The sequence below is a fragment of the Patagioenas fasciata genome, chromosome 7, assembly GCF_037038585.1.
Source record: "Patagioenas fasciata isolate bPatFas1 chromosome 7, bPatFas1.hap1, whole genome shotgun sequence".
NCBI classification, from domain to species: Eukaryota; Metazoa; Chordata; class Aves; order Columbiformes; family Columbidae; genus Patagioenas; species Patagioenas fasciata.
This window is the reverse complement of record NC_092526.1, coordinates 2,818,588-2,835,030: the sequence shown is the minus strand read 5'-3', so window position 1 is coordinate 2,835,030 and position 16,443 is coordinate 2,818,588. Positions and strand designations below refer to the sequence as shown.

Here is a 16,443-nt window from a genome sequence, read left to right as displayed (position 1 = left end):
TGCACAGTGGATTATAGTGCCTCATTCTTTATGGTGGAGCTTTAACAAGTCCATAAAGTTACAGAGAGGGAAAAGAAAGAATAATGTTACACTTGCAGTTCGGTATTTAAAAGAAGGTTGGAAGAGGACGGATTGTAAAAGATAAAGGTTCTGAGGGCCTCTTGTAGCTACTACTCCTACCACAGACTTTCTGTGAGTCTGGCTGACTCAAATGTGTCCCATTTTCACACCCTTAATATCTCTTCCTGACATACAACGTAAGTCTGTTAGATACTCCAGCACTTGGAAAACAGAGCTCTTTGCTGCTGTTCTCTTCTTTTTGTCAGCGTTCCTTAATCCAGGCAATCCCGATGTACTGTTTATTCTTTCATCATATTTATTGTGTGGCCAAAGACTAATTATAGAGAAATGAGAAACATAAGGAAGCAGGGCAGAAAGATTGCAAGAACCGTTTGTGTCCTTTACAATAAAGGACGCAAGCCACTGTATTTATTTCTTAAGTATTTTTACATAAAATCTATTGTTCTTCAGATTCTTTATACTTAATTTCTTTCAGAATTTTTCAGTAGAGAGTTACAGCTTTACTGTCTCTATCTAGTCCTGTTTTGGCTGCGGAGATTTACCCAACCTGGTTTCTGGGGTTCAGGACTGAGCTGTACTGATTTTTTCCTTCCGCATTCCAGTATGAATCAGAAATTGCAACTGGAACAAGAGAAACTGAGCGCTGATTATGATAAATTAAAAATTGAGGACCAGGAGAGAGAAATGAAACTGGAAAAGCTCATGTAAGTCAACAGTTTTCGCATCTGGTGTCCTTGAATATAGTGTCTTTAAATGTGTCCACAGGAAATGTCCAACTGAGAAGCATTTGTGTTGAAATATTCATGCTGAAAATAACATTTCAGTAACAAAGCCAATGTACAGTACTAAAATGATTACCAGATCCTCCATATTTTTACATCAAAGGGTCCTTAATAGTGGATTTGATACTTTCTGGAAAAGGTTTTAAAAATTTTTTAGATATATACATTTTTAGAGCTCTGATTGTATTAAACATTCTAAAAAGTTTTAAATCTCCCATGTATTCCCACACAGCAAAAACAGGCAAGAAAGAAGCTGGGGTTTGGGATGTGGGCTGGTAATAAATCAGATATCTGAGTAAAAGCTTTTCCTGAAAATGAGAGAGAAAAATTTCACGTGTGCGCACAAGAACTGGAGATGATGGCTCAGCCATTCCCTGTGAGAAAGCTGCATATCTGGGACAGCCGAAAGTGTAATTACAGCGGCAAAGAGACGCACAATTCGCTCACATCTGCAGATGTTCTACACAAACTGAATGTCGATTGATTCTCTTCTATGACTTCAACATTTTTGATTTGTGCTTAACGTTGTGATCTTTCTATAGAATGCTTAATGATAAAAGAGAACAAGCAAGAGAAGATCTTAAGGGGCTGGAGGAAACAGTGGTATGTCTTAATTAGCCTTTACTGAGCTTTTTCCCCCTAGGTCTTAATCACCGATGTGTTATCAAACACTTGTATCTGTGCCCAAGAAGATTACTAGTTTATATCACAATAGGCTAAATTTGTGCATTTTGCCAAATCATGAAGTTGAATTGTAAAATTTAAGAGTAAATGCTATTACTGTTGCCTCCTCTGAATAAGCCATCACTGTTAAGTCTACTGGTACTGTGTCCTTGTCCTTTAAATCACCTGAAATAACCAGTGTACGGAATAGCATAGCCACAGGTAGGTGACACGTACCTGCCTCTAATTTGACCAGTGTAATAACTTACAAAGAAATACGATATTGTGCATGCAATGTTAAAAATGCAATCTACGATGGGTACTTTCAGGCTTGAAGCTGGTGCTGCACAGGTTTGTTACAGGCTTCATTTTTAGCTGTCTGTAAAACAGGCAGTATTGCTCAAAGATCTCAGAACTTGGTCTAAACCACACCTGGCTTAGAAGCATCATACAGTAATTTTTGCTAGTGTTGCAAGGGTTATAAACTCAAAATTGGTGTTTGTTCCTGTGTGTGATGCTTTAAAAATTAAGCTTAGAGTGGCTTCAGGATCCATTGGAGTTCATTACAAAGAATCTGAAGCTGAACTCTTCAGGTCCTTTCAGCTTTGGCCCCTGATGGCTCCCCCAGACATAAACCTTGTTAAAATAAACCCCTGCAATGGAGAGATGTGCCCAGCCTTTCTGGTACGAACTGTACTCATCACATACTTACAGAGCTTGCGTGGGCTGCATATACCTACAGGCAGGCACATCCCTATAAGTAAATCACCAGAAAGTCACATTATCAACTCAAACCTGTGGAGAATTTTTACACCAGAGTATCTACTCCCTCTTACTGGTTTGTGCCTTTTTGTTTTGATTCCAGGCAAGAGAACTTCAGACTCTTCACAACCTCCGTAAACTGTTTGTGCAAGATCTCACTACCCGCGTTAAAAAAGTAAGACTATACCTTTTTAAACCCAAGTCTTATCTTTTTTTGCAATATTGAGATTTGCTGGAAGCTTTTAGTGCATGTTGCTACAAAACGGGATGTTTTCCTTTTCAATAACAGTTTCATAAGAAGATTAAAACTGTTCTGATGTTGATCAATTTTAATTCAGTGCCAGTTTGTTAAGGACAAGTCTTGGTGGTTAAGCAAAATGAACCAATCCAGTTCAGTTCAGTTACAGAATTCTCAAAGATGGTATTAACGGGTACCAGAAATTATTCAACATAACTTGCAGTAACTTAGGCGAGACTGAATGCTGCATCCTTTTCTTTCTACGGGCTTGTGACTACTCAGCCTTTTCCTGGAAAAAATATCGTTTGGCAGAAATTAATGTATTTTTAACTGTTGAAGAAGGTTGAAAACCCATATTATGTAAAAATGCCTCCCAGGAATGGAAAAAAGAAGGAAAAAGGGTTTTCTCCAAGAAAATCTGAGATTTTCATGTTCAGGATCCCCCTGAATAGGTTTTCTTTTGTGTAGCTGTGAATGTGGCTCTTAAATATAAAATAAACAGGTAAGATAAATTCTCTTTATTTGGGGCTCCGGAAGACTTTGCTGCCTTTGGGAAGCTTAAATTGACAAAAGACTTGAGCTTCCTCTTTGCTGAGTGCTGCGGCTCTCTGTGCAGAGTGTTGAACTCGACAGCGACGACGGAGGTGGCAGTGCCGCGCAGAAGCAGAAGATTTCCTTTCTTGAGAACAACCTGGAACAGCTTACAAAGGTTCACAAACAGGTAGGGGCTCCACTGCCTTTCTTCTCTTTCCTTAAAAAAAACCCTAAAATTAATGTTTCAAAGGATAATTTTTGACGGTAACATGTCCTGTCTGAGGAAATGGTACCTATAGTTCTCGACTAAAATTCTTGGCATTAGGAGCGGGTGTTAGAGCTGCTCTTTCCACTACCCGTACTTCTTATGAATGTGTTATTCATAAATGAACAAGACATTTTTGACTGAAAACTTGGAAGAAACGAGACCAAAATTGTCATTTGTTTATTTCTTTAAAGTAATTGAGGCCCAGCATTCATCTTAGGAGCAAAAGTGCAGAGTGTCTCACTGCTTCATTACAATATAAAGAAGAAATACAGACCTAGATGCTGAAAGAAACTTAATAACCTCCTTCTTGGGTTTAAACCTTCCTTTATTCTATCACAGGTTTTCTTGAGAATATATATATAGCTATATATATTTTTTTTCTTTCCATCCCAAGGCTTTTTGTTCCACTCGAATACTCCAAACGCCGCTAACTTTGTCATTGTGATAGACTTTAAGGCTTCTTTTGGACCAGAAATGAAATGTATCTGGTTTTATTGTTCTCAAAGCTAATATTAATTTCTCCTCCCTCCCCTGGAACAAAGCCAAGCTTTTTTAATGCTTCCTTAAGAAGGCCTTGGGTGACTGATACCGAGATCACTTGCTCAGGAACTACTTGGTACAAGATGCCTTTTGGAAATGGGCTTTTGGGTGAGCTGGGGCTGGTCAGACTTTAGGAATTGAACTGGACTTAGAGATGTGAAGAACATGAGGTCCTGGCTTGTGGTTCCATCTTGTACACGCTGAGCTGAACGATGTTCCACGATGTGCTCGGGTCCTGCAAACTTGAATCGCCGTCTGCAGAACAGCAGGTTTGAGGGGTGCAGGTAACTCCCTGTGTCCTTCGTTGTGAGCTGGGTGAAGAGGTCCCTGCTCAGGACTAGATCAGCCTCAAAGGTCCCTTCCAGCCCAAACTATTCTATGATCCTACATGTGGTAGGCAAGTGGTTTGTGTATATCTCAAAGAATGAGCCTTACTCTCTGCTTACTAGAAGTGTGTATGTATCATCACTGCCTGTATATATCTAAGCAGCACCTCGTTAGATAAAACTGGATCATTTCCACCAAAAAGTCTGCTTCCACCCTCTCGTCAGGTGTCAGTATTTCTGAACTGTGTCCCACTGTTCAGGCGTGGAGCCACAAACTAGTAAAGATGTTTCTGATTTCATTTTTGAGTAGTGACAACATTCTCCAGTGCAGTTTTCTGAACCCGTTATCAGTGAGACACAGAGCTCTCTGAGATTTGCTTTATTTATTCCTGTGGACGTGCCAGAAGAGCAAGCGGTGCCGGACCGTGACAAGTGACCGCTACAGTTCAGCATTGTGAAATTCCCAGGGAACAGATGGCTTAAAGACACAGTTTCTAAATGTGGAAATTGGGACGTTAGGCGCGTTTTTGCTTTTACTACGTATTTTGCCTTTTTTGCACTCAGTTCACGCATCTGCTGGGTTTTCAGATACAGATTTTTATAGCTCTCATTAGCTTGTTTTACCCAAAACCAACTAGGAGTCCATGTCTCATAAGAAACTTAGAGGGAAACATGACATTGGACTTGACCTGAATGTGATATCATCCTGCTCTTTTGTCACATCACAACTATTTTGTTCAGCACTCGCACACTGTGTTTTTTTAGCTTTGTTTGTGTGTTTTTTCTGGCACTGAGCCCGGACTAGCAGGTGTAGAACATTTTGATTGTCAAACAATGTGTGAATGTTAGTACATGCTGTTGCTTTTCTGGGTTATTAATGCGGTAGTTAAACCACTTTCTTATCTTCCCTCCAGAAAAGAGAGAATCACTCCTTTGGAACAGTTTTCTGTTGACTTCTGGTAGTAGTATAATGTGTTCAGTACGAACTGTACTGGATCTTCTAACTGTTTGCATCAGGTTTTTTAATTTATGAAAAACTCAATCCTCTCTCTTGGCTGTTGTTGCATGTAAAGTTAGATGCTATTCTGATAATTGCTCGACCTTGCTCAGGTTCCTATTGAATTGAGGAAGTGCATGAATTCAAAGTTGCATGTTATCATCACATTGATAGCTACAGGCCTTAAAATAATTCTTAACGATGTCTGAGGCATTGAAGTTTCCACTTATCCCATAGGCTTGAGTAGGGAACAAGTAGGTAAATATGCCATAACCACCAGAGGTGATTAATTTTTGATGATACGAGTGTTGTCTGTAAGACTTATTTAAGCATCGCTGTTTTGAAATAATGCGGTGATCAATTACTTGTGAAATGCTGGACATGTCTGCATTCTGAAGAAATGTGGAGTTTCTGCCGCAGTTGCTCTTGAAGCCTAGAAAAGCAGGTATGGTAGCAGAGAGCCCTGCAGGAGATGGCTTTGTCCTGGAGCTCTCACCCTTCAGGATCCGCCCTGTGAAGTTTTGTTGAATGGAATAAACCTTCTCACTGGATATTTTGGAAATTCCTTTTCTTGTAGTTGGTACGTGATAATGCAGATCTTCGTTGTGAGCTTCCTAAGCTGGAAAAACGACTTCGAGCTACGGCAGAGAGAGTTAAGGCCCTGGAGAGCGCACTGAAGGAGGCCAAGGAGAACGCCATGCGGGACCGCAAGCGCTACCAGCAGGAGGTGGATCGCATTAAGGAGGCCGTGAGAGCCAAAAACATGGCCCGGAGAGCGCACTCCGCTCAAATCGGTAAGGACATGGAGCTGAGGGGTTAGTGCTTGCTCACATACTTCATGGTTGGGCTCTTTGCTCCTGTTTAAATAGAGCTTTGAAAGCGGGAGTTCAGGGGAAACCACGGGCTCTGCTTCTCTGCTGCACAGGAATCTTCAAAGGCTTCACTTTTTCATAGAATCTGCCCCACCTGAAGTTTAAAGTGCATATTTAACTCAGTAAATAAATGGCATAATGGGTCTTGTGTGCCCTTCTAGTGACCTGAAAACTTGTCTCTTCGAATTAGTCCCTCACTTTCTTCCTCCTCCCCCACACATTCTCCTGCTTTCATTCTTTCCTTGCCTTTCTGGACCTTGTCCCTTCCTCTTTATTTTCCTCATTACTCCTCCTTGTCATTTAATTTGGGCTGTGTAAAGTCAAAACTCTTCCTGTATGATTTGGACGCCCGATCCATCTGTGTGGTGCAATCCGAATGTGTGTGTGCAATCAAATGGTGTTTAGGATGGGGCATAAAAGTACAAAACCTTGTGTGGAAGGTAAACCTTGTTTGGTTTGCTATTGCTCTGCAGCCAAGCCCATCCGCCCTGGCCACTACCCCGCGTCCTCTCCAACGGCCGTCCACGCCATCCGAGGGGGAGGCATGTCCAACTCCAGCTACTACCACAACACCAAATAGACGAGAAGTAAGAACCAAGTAACTTACTCACCTCTGCTTTCACTGATCACCCAGTTTCCTTGTTTTTCAGTCCTGCTTTTAGATCCACGGTATCATTTTTCTAGTTTTAGTAGGAGTTGTTTGCTGTGAAAATGAGTAATTTAAGTGCCTTGTTAGAATGCTTTGCAAGCTGCTGATGAGAGTTTTGGTTTTAATGACTTATCACTTAAAGACTTTTTAATAAGCTAAAATGCTCTGGTAAATCAGCACTGAAATTCACAAATAGAGGTGTGAAACCCATGTAGTAAAAATAGTTCTGCTTTCTATAACACAAATACGTTTCCACATGTGATATTCCAGCCTGGGATGCAGCAGAGCAGCTCTAAGTGGCAGCAGCATGGAGTTATCCCAATTGGAGTGTCACTATGTGGCAAACTTTACTTGTGTTCCTTTTACTTTGCGCTCCTATTCCGCTCTCTTCAGATAAAAGTGTAAATATTTTACTTTAATCATAAGGACTTGAGAGTTTTTCCTAAGCAAAAACCTCATCCTGGAAAGATGAGCAGCATATTCCCATGAGACTGCTTCATATACCCTTCCATTCATTTCTTGGAATACTCATTATTTCTGGGATGTTTTACATCTGCTGTTATTCTAGATGATAACTTTATGTTACAGGCATACTAAGAGCTGGATGGGAATGAGTGGCTGTGAAAAGCAGCCAGTGCACTGCTAACTTAACCCTCAAAGTCTGGCTTTTTCCCTTCTTGAGAATTCATTCTGTCTTATGACTCTCTCGTGAGAGCATGCGGTTTCCTTTAGGCATTCAGCATTCTTGGCTTTTTTTCTTTATATTTTCTCTTTTTTTTTTTTGAGACCGTTTCATGTCACGCATGCATGCAAGCCATCCATCACCTCGCACTCAAGCTGTTATTGTGGTGTGTGGATTGTTTCTGTTCATTGTGTTTTCCATAAGCCCTGTAGCTGCGAGCAACATATTTTCACTGTGGATGAATTAGGGCAAGTCTTTCCTGTGTGGTTCTGTGCGTTAGTTCATTCTAAGCCGAAATTGGCTTTTCCATCTCCCAGGCAAGATAGCCTCTGTCTGTCGTCCTCATTGCATTCCCACCTCTGTGAAAGAGCAAAGGGAAAAGTGTGATACGGAGGCACGTAAAATATTTTCAAACATGTATCGTAACAGCTGCTTTTGTGGGAAAAAAGCTGCTACCTGCCTAATCTGGGTGGGCCTTTCATATTCCATCTGCTGTGAAATTCTCAGACTCAAACAGGGCACACATTAGTTATAGCACATGTCAAATGAACAACTGTTGATTAATGAAAGTTATTAAGAAAATAAATACATTTAAAGCTGGATGGGTGTATAATGAGATAGGACTTTGGAAGTCAAAAAGCAATCAGAAGGCTCAGAATACCTCTCAAATGTTTGAGATGCTGAGTTTTTGATTTGAGGGTGGTGGAGGATGAGCAGATTCAGGTTGTGCTTGGAACACGTTGCAGAGGAGCTGGTGGACAGTGGGGGTGGAGAAAAGGATGGAAGAGAAGGCTTGGGGAAGAGCGGCTGGAAAGCTGCCGGGTGGAAAAGGCCCTGGGGGTGCTGGTGACAGCGGCTGAACGTGACCCAGCATGTGCCCAGGTGGCCAAGAGGCCACCAGCACCCTGGCTGGTATCAGCACTGGTGTGGCCAGCAGGCCCAGGGCAGTGACCGTCCCTGTGCTGGGACCTGGGGAGGCCAAACCGCGAATCCTCGAATCCTGGGGTCAGGGCTGACGTGATGATGTGCTAACGGTGGCAGAAATGCTTCAGCGAGGCCTACCGAAGTCATTAAACAACCTGCACTGGGACCTGTATTTGTGAAATACGCTGTGCAAACACGCTCTTGTCTCTATGTCCCTTATCGTAAAGTCTCTGGTGTGTTCCCAGCACCTCCCCATCCTTGAGCAACATCAGTAACTATATTTTATCTGCCCACATCATAGTTAATCTAGTCAGTAAGATGCATTAATTAATAACCATCCTGGTTTCCTATAGGTGTTAATAAGGATGACAATTAGGAGCTAACTACAATTCCCACCATTAATCTAGGGTAAATATAAAAATACCGATGCATCGATATTTAGCTATTTATTTATTTGTATTACTTGTACTTGAATGCGGACAAGTTTTATTTCAAATAACTAAAGAAGAAAATATGTTACCGAGGAAAACATCTCCCGCTGTAAGGCTGATTTCTTATTAGCTAATTGAAAAAAGTGCCAGGCACATTCAGTTACTTATGTGGTGCTTTCCATATGGCTCATGAGAAATGTGGGGCAAGAACTTCAAACCTGAGAGTTTGTCAAAGTCTGAATTTCAAATGTTTTATAATCAACTTTAAATCACCCTTGTACTTGTTAACATGTCTTGAACTTTGCTTCTGGATGCAATTATTATTAAGTTAGTGATGAAGATTCCTGTAGAATGTGCATACATGTTATATAAAATGCTATAGTGTATTTTAGTAAGGTATTATCAGAATATTATATCATTTTTTCATGTGTTTCTGTAAACACATTTTTTTATATGTATGTGTGTATATATATATGAGGAAAGCAGCTCTCTGTCAGGAGACATATAGAACAAAAGGATTGGTTTGGATTTGCATTTTCTCATCCTTTTTGCAATTACTTTCCGTATTTGTTCTACAAGGTATGCACACATCTGCTCTTTAGCATATCCAGGGGCTGACCAGTGGAGAGAAACTCCTATCAAAAGGACAGAGAGATAGAAGGGGAAAAAAAAGACGTTTAGATAGTGGTTACAGGTATATTTAGGGCAGATGTAATGCTGTGGTGCAGGGAGCAAAGAATCAAGAGAATTGTTTCATTATGACTGTACCAGTGTGCGGGCTGGAAACTTCCAAGATAGATGTGGCAAAATTCCTCTCCAAGACTTAGTAACTAAGACTCTGGTTTCATGAATGGTTAAAACGGTGCTTTACGTGACTCCTTTCCTCGCTGTCACGGTGGCTCTTTGGACGCTGCGCATCGCATTTCTGCGGAGCTCGGGTACCAATCTATTTGCTGTGTTGCATATCTGCTTTGTAATCTCAAATATCCGCTAATTATCTTTACCTTTCTTGCTCTGTTTTGACAGGTCAACTCCACTTAGCATGTTAAGGACTGTCATTAAGTCACTCTAGGTTCTTTTTTTCCCCTCTTCAACCCGATCCGCACCCCGTTCATCCTGCGCTTCCCGCCGCCATCCGCGACGCACCGGTCCCAGGTCTCCTGAGCTTCGTAGGATCTCCATGTGTACAGAAGATACTTGTACAATATATTTAACATAACCACCTAAGTAATGATAGGAAGTCTGCCACTCAGAATCTCTCACTGACTGCGTTCCACCCCTTGGCGCTGGTTAGGTTGGGGCTTCTACACTCAGATTGATGCTTTTTCGAAGTCCTCTGTTGCATCGGGAAATCCCGACTTGTGGCATCAAAGAATGAATTATTCAATGACCAAGTGCCATCAAAGGCAGGTGATTGTGCTCTGTCATGACTGATTTACTGTATAATATACATATTATTTTATATTTTTAGGGGATGAAAATGTGCTGCTATATGGTTTAATTTTACTGCTTACATTTTCAGAAATAAATTTCCCCAAAGAACCATTTGTAATATCCTGATAAAATCTTTGGACTGTATAAAATAACCTTTATTGCAGTACCTGGTAAAGATCAAACGGGATGCAGAGAAATCTGTTAGTATAGAACTAGGTTTTGAAGTTTGGTAGTTACATGAAATTCTTTGTGTGACCTATCTTAAAATTGAGATCTGATCTGCTTGTAGTTTTCCCCACGGCGGTGGGTTTTCCCAGAGTGTGATGGCTGGCCCTGTGTTAGTGAGCGTTGTTCTCTATGAAATGTCGAAGGCTTTCAGAATGCTGCCGAAATCTCGGCTTGGCAAAAAGCTTGGCTTTGGCAAGCCCCGATCTGGTCACGCCGGAATTCAGATCCCGGAGTGAACGGTTCCCTCCCAGATCAGAGCCTGACGTAAAGAAACAAACAAAAACAATCCCCCAAACCCAGACCCTACCTTCAAAAATGATGCAGAGAGAGTCTAAAATGAGGTGAGAGCTGTGTACTCCTATGCAGATTAAATTTGGGAAGACGTTTGCTAGGAGGCAAAGAGCGTATTGCAATTATAAATTACGATATGCAGGTCGTCCTACGGACGGTGTCACGGAGCTGAGGATGCGGCCGCTGCCTTTCTCGGATCTTCTGTGCCAGACAGAAATTTTCCATCTTCTCAGCAAGGGGGCACTGGAACCGTTTGGAGGGTTCGGCTGGGGCAGAGCTGCTGCTCCTGCTCCTCCCTGCTCACACCTGCTGTGCACACGGATCCTCCATCTCCCCGTGCACAGTGCTCGACCCTTACGTCTTGACGGAGCGCGGATTCTAGGAAGGTGCCAGTCAAGCATAGCCCTCGAGTCTTGTGTTGCAGATGTTTCCTCTTATTTAATTCGAGATTTTTATTATTATTATTTTCTGAATGTGTTCGTTAGTAGACATAGAAGTATTTAGTTAATGTAGAACGTTTTGAAAGATTGTGAATTGACTTTAGATATTTTTTTTTTCTACTGAAATTATTGAGGTTGTTGGACTTAATTTAACTTTTTTTTTTTTTTTAAATGTTGCACTATTTTGGGGAGCATTTTGCTAAAAAATATTTAATGAAGTTGCAAATTTGCATGTATTTAATTTATTTTGTATTTTCCAAAGTTTTATATTTTCTTTCTTTATGTGCACGTGCACTGCCAGAAAAATGAACTGTGAACTTGCCGTATGCAATCTTGAATAAAATGACTAACTTAGAACTACTCTGTGCTATCTTAACAGCTGCCCAGAGCTGAAATTTCTGCTATGAAATAATGATCCTCTTGTTTTGGTTCTAAAACAGTCATCTTGGAAAAGATACCAAACTTATTGCTGTCAGAGATTTTGTATTGTAGTAAAACTTTTGTGAAGTACATTGTAGGTGCAGAATTCCCTTAAAAAAGGTATGAAGTTCCTCACGCCATCGGCATCAATTCTGCATGGCAGTTTGGACAGCTCTCTTCAGCTTGATTAATACGTTAACTTGGACATCTCTTAATTGTGCTAGTGCTGATCAGCCAGTCAGTCCACGTAGCTAAAATAACCCGAGTTTCTCCAAGTTCACTTTTCCATCAAGGCTGGAGAAGGACTTTCCATAACTGCAATGCTGTAAAAGACGCCATAGGCTAAAATTCTCAAAAAGAAGTACAAAAGGATTGGAAATTATTGTCAATTGAACTTACTGTGCTTAGATATAGTTTCTTGTTTTGTAAGCCTATTTTAATTAGGCGGCTTAAGTTTGTATTGCATATTGTATATTCAACTTTTGTACCATTTTGAAGTCTTACACATTTTCTATATGGAAATGAAAACTACGCGTCTGTTCTGCAGAGATCAAAACCTGTCTCTTGCTCTTTCCACTACCTGACCCTGTCTTACTTTCTTTGCTCTTGGAACGTTGTGTTAGATTTATTCTAGGCTCATTTTAAAGTTGTGGTTTGTATAGCGCAAATTAAATTTCACATCCAAAATGTCACGCATGGGACAAACGTGGTGGAAATACTGTTCACAAATGGAAAGCATACTTCAGATGGAACTAAAGTGCATACTGTTCTTTTTGCTAGTAATTAAAAATATTTCCTGCTCGCTGGAGCTTCTCTTAACGATATGTTCAAATATCTTGTGTTCGTCCTTGAGTTTGCATTTCATCAACTTGTTTTCTCGAAAGCAAGGAAAGTTTTAAACCTAGAAAATCTTGGCTGATGCATTTTTAAATTTGTATTTAATTCAACAAGGGTGAGAGTGGATTATCCTGGATCTATTGAAAACTAGAAAAATAAGTCACAACAAAACTTTACTGCAATAATTTATTTCTATAGAACCTTGTGAGTTAACTTTTAACTTTTGTTTTATAAAGCCTAATGGACTAAGATACACATTTGCCTGAAATTTGCATAACTAAGGCTTGGAAATATAGGAAGAATGTGAAGCTGAACATAGTTTCATTTGAATAAGCCAAATGGTCAGGTCCAAAAGGAACCTTTATCAGAGGAGAAGGACTTTATGTAAACACGAATGAAGTACATCCCAACTGGCAATGGAAAGAATCCAAAAAGAAGTCGGTGGGATAATCCTAACCTACCCTTGCTTTGATTCTTTCGTGTTCACTGTGCCTGTACGAGCCGCGAAGTGCACCGGAGAACATCGCCGAGCAGGACGGACACCGCTCCACCCGCTCCTCTCTCGCTCTCACCATCTCGTTCATCCAAACACTTTTTTGTTGTGGGAGAACCACGGGGGTTGAGGCATTCTGTAGAATTATACATGTCTAGTTTGTAAAGTGTGTAACGTGTACTGCAGATGTGTATTCTCTGGGCTCTATGTATCTTTACAGTAGTGTTCAATTTAGGAAAAAAAATAAATTGTGGACACGTTTTGCTGGTAACAAGGGGAAATTTTTTGCCATTGCATCAAACGATGCTGAAATGTATTAAACTCTCGATAACAGACCTGAACCCTCCTTCCCCCATCCCCTGGAGATAAATCTTTTATCTTCGTTCTGAAATTCTCCCAGAGATGGATGGATACACTGGCAGACTGCATGATGTATCATTCGAAAACCGTTACAGTGGAAAATAAAACTGCGCTAAACTTTGCGGTGTGCGTGTTGTGTGGCTCGAGTGTGCTGGAGTCGGGATTTTAGCTATTCCCCTAAATGTATAGAAGGTAACTAGAAGGCTGGGACGACTCGCTGAGAAAAGAGCATAAGACTATTATTATTCTTGTATAAATAATTGCATCTTCTGTACTACCTTGCCCTGGAAATCTTCCTTCTTCCTATTCTTTTCCAGTAGCCTGGAGGATGACAGGGAGACGCTTCCACTTCCCCTCTGCATGCATTTCTATTTTTATAGAAGTATTACCCTCACTTTATATACAGTGTAGTGGATGAAAAGTTCCTGCGTCCTCGTACCTCCCTTAAGTCATATGTGGGAGCTTTATCAACAGCTTATTTTCAGTAATTACTACCCTGAGCATTTTATCGTTACTTTTTTTATTCAGCAATGCAAATTTCTGGCGCTTCAGAATTTCTGTAGAAATGGGTTGTTCTGCTTCTGCTGCTGAGTGGATTTCTAAAGAGGATGAAGTGATTTTTCATCATTATTTAGGTACGCTTAGGAACCCAGAAGCACTGGAAGCCAGTTAGAGCCAGGCTCTGTAACCCAGACCACTTAGAAATCAGTCTGTCAAAATTCAGAGTCAATTATTTCTAAATTAGAATGAACTTTTGCTCCTGCTGCTTTTGGTGCATGGGGGGGCGCTTCTTCCTCGTGCTGTCTGAGCAGTTTCTGCGTGCGGGATGAAGAGGTTTGGCTCCACCGGGGATGAAAAGGCTTTCGGATGTAGATGGTTTATATCAGGAAGAGCAGCCATGGAGTCACAGCGATCCCAGCCCGTCCTGCAGACGAAGGCAAACGCCGGCCGGTGCCACACCAGAGCTTTCCATGAGTCAGAGAGATGCAGCCTTTAAGATCCTTTAGATAAAGCTTGTGCCTGGAGGATGAACTCAATTACAGAGCAGACTGTTTGCAAGCGTATCCCTACCATTTCAGAGTGTGGGACTGCGTCAGTTAATGAGCTCTATCAAAACAACACAAATTACGGTGTGTGTTTCCAAGATTCAGCTTACACAAGAGTACAGCAGGAAACAAAGCAGAGGGGTTTGCATCCTTAGAAAAAGTCACTACTGATGACTTTTAGCTAAGCTAAAACTTAAATACTTATAGCAGTGCTGAACTCCATGGGGACTGTATTTATTCAATAGTTTTGGCCTGAGATACCTGCTGGTCACACTTTATCAGCTCACGCTTTGTCCGGCTGATGGCACTTGGGGCAGGCTGGTGCAGGGTGTCCCTGCGGTGAGCTGGGGCCAAGGTGGCACCTGCGACATCCCTGCACGTCGAGGGTGTTTGAGGAGCTGCTGAAACCGGGTCCGTTCCTCGCGGTAACGCTGGCAGCACATCTGGCTCTGGGGTGGTCAGATTTCCTTCACTCCTCCGCAAGCGCTGCATTGCCTGGAAAACAGGTGTTACTTGCAGTACCCCCAGTGCTGATGCCCAACACCTAACGCACCGTGAGGCTGATTCACAGCAAACAGAACGAGCTGAAAGGCTGAGGGAGCTGGGGCTCTGGAGCTGGAGAAGAGGAGACTGAGGGGTGACTTTATTCATGGGGATCAATACGGAAAGAGTGAGTGTCAGGAGGATGGAGCCAGGCTCTTCTCGGTGACAACCAGTGATAGGACGAGGGGCAATGGGTGCAAACTGGAACACAGGAGGTTCCACTTAAATATGAGAAGAAACTTCTTCCCGGTGAGGGTGTCAGAGCCTGGCCCAGGCTGCCCAGGGAGGTTGTGGAGTCTCCTTCTCTGCAGACATTCAAACCCGCCTGGACCCCTTCCTGTGGAACCTTAGCTGGGTGTTCCTGCTCCACGGGGGGATTGCACTGGATGAGCTTTCCAGGGCCCTTCCAGTCCCTGATGTTCTGGATTCCCCGCACAGCCGAGCCCACTGAACGCGCCGACTCTGCCGTGTGGCCCGAAGACCGAGAGGTCGCCAGGGCCCGGCGCTGCCCCGCGTGGCCCCGGGCGGTCCGCGCGCCCCCCGCCCCGCAGGGCCCGGCAGCACCGCCCGGGGGCGGGCACGGGGGTGTCCGAGCCGCCCGCTCCCCGCCCCGGCCCCACCTCCGCCGGCCAGCGGCCCCGCCCGCCTCCCGCCGCGCCAGGGGCGCAGCCACCGCTGTCCCGGACCGGCCGCCGCCTCTCGCCGAGCCCCAGCCGCCCCCGGAGCGCCGGCGCGGAGGGTGAGTTCCCCGTGAGGGCCGCGGGCAGCGCGGGCCGCCATCGCCTCCCCTCAGGGCGGGCGGCGGGAAGGGCGCGCGGGCGGGCCGGTCCTGCTCGGCCCAGGTGGTGCCGAGCCCGGCGTTGGTACGGGCGGGCAGGTGCCGGTGCCGGTGCCGGTGCCGGTGCCGGTTCGGGGAGACCGAGCAGTGACATTTGCGGGGAAGAGGCTGTGAGAAGCGCCGAGTGCTTCAGAGCCAGCATACAGACCGTGTTTTATAGGTGTGTTGTAAAAGTGCAGTTGTTACAACACCGCACTTGATTATATAGCTCGTCCTTTTTCACAGGTATGTCAGCAAACCTTTCACCCTTTTATTTAAAAAAAAAAAAAAAGTGTGTTAGGCTTAGCTGTAGAAAATAAGAAAATATTAAAATAAGTATGTCATGAAGCAAATGCAAGTGGGTAAATTAAAAAAGTAAGTAAAAAATAAGAGCCGCGCACTGTGGCAGCCCCGGGTGGGTGCTGGGCCGGTTATGGAGGCGCTGCAGCTCCTCACAACCCTCATGGGCTTCTCGTCCACATTTCCTACACCTGAATGTACGTTCTTGTGCTGAGTTAGGCTGTAAAGTCCTTGGAAGGGTAACTGGCAGGGTTGGTGTGGTACAGAGGGCGCCGGGGCTTGGTTCTGTGCGAGGCCCACGGGTGCTCCGGTTGTACGGATCATAAAAACCGCCCCAGGGCTGGCGAGTGAACGCGGTTTGCACAGATGGAGCTGGTTTGCAAGACTCAGCTGGCTGGTTCCTAAGGGCGATCTCAGGAAAACAGGTTCATGTGATTTCCCGGCCGTCAGAGGGTAACGCGGGCAGAGCCGCGGATGCAGAGATC

The 16,443-nt window shown here is 43.3% G+C and overlaps 2 protein-coding genes across 2 annotated transcripts in view; both read left to right on the top strand.

Annotated features, from left to right (window-relative positions):
• Positions 1 to 13,373, top strand: part of KIF5C (kinesin family member 5C) — a 77,026-nt gene extending 63,653 nt beyond the window's left edge. Inside the window, exons 20-26 of the mRNA XM_065840627.2 lie at positions 684 to 785; positions 1,406 to 1,466; positions 2,392 to 2,463; positions 3,143 to 3,247; positions 5,769 to 5,985; positions 6,537 to 6,650; positions 9,776 to 13,373. Of these exons, the coding sequence (XP_065696699.1) occupies positions 684 to 785; positions 1,406 to 1,466; positions 2,392 to 2,463; positions 3,143 to 3,247; positions 5,769 to 5,985; positions 6,537 to 6,643 (664 nt within the window). The 3' untranslated portion in view covers positions 6,644 to 6,650; positions 9,776 to 13,373. The remainder of the gene's footprint in view (positions 1 to 683; positions 786 to 1,405; positions 1,467 to 2,391; positions 2,464 to 3,142; positions 3,248 to 5,768; positions 5,986 to 6,536; positions 6,651 to 9,775) is intronic.
• A 2,107-nt stretch (positions 13,374 to 15,480) lies between these two features.
• The window catches only part of LYPD6B (LY6/PLAUR domain containing 6B), a 46,962-nt gene continuing 45,999 nt past the window's right edge, over positions 15,481 to 16,443 (top strand). Inside the window, exon 1 of the mRNA XM_065841029.2 lies at positions 15,481 to 15,580. The gene's annotated coding sequence lies outside the window, so the exon portion shown is untranslated. The remainder of the gene's footprint in view (positions 15,581 to 16,443) is intronic.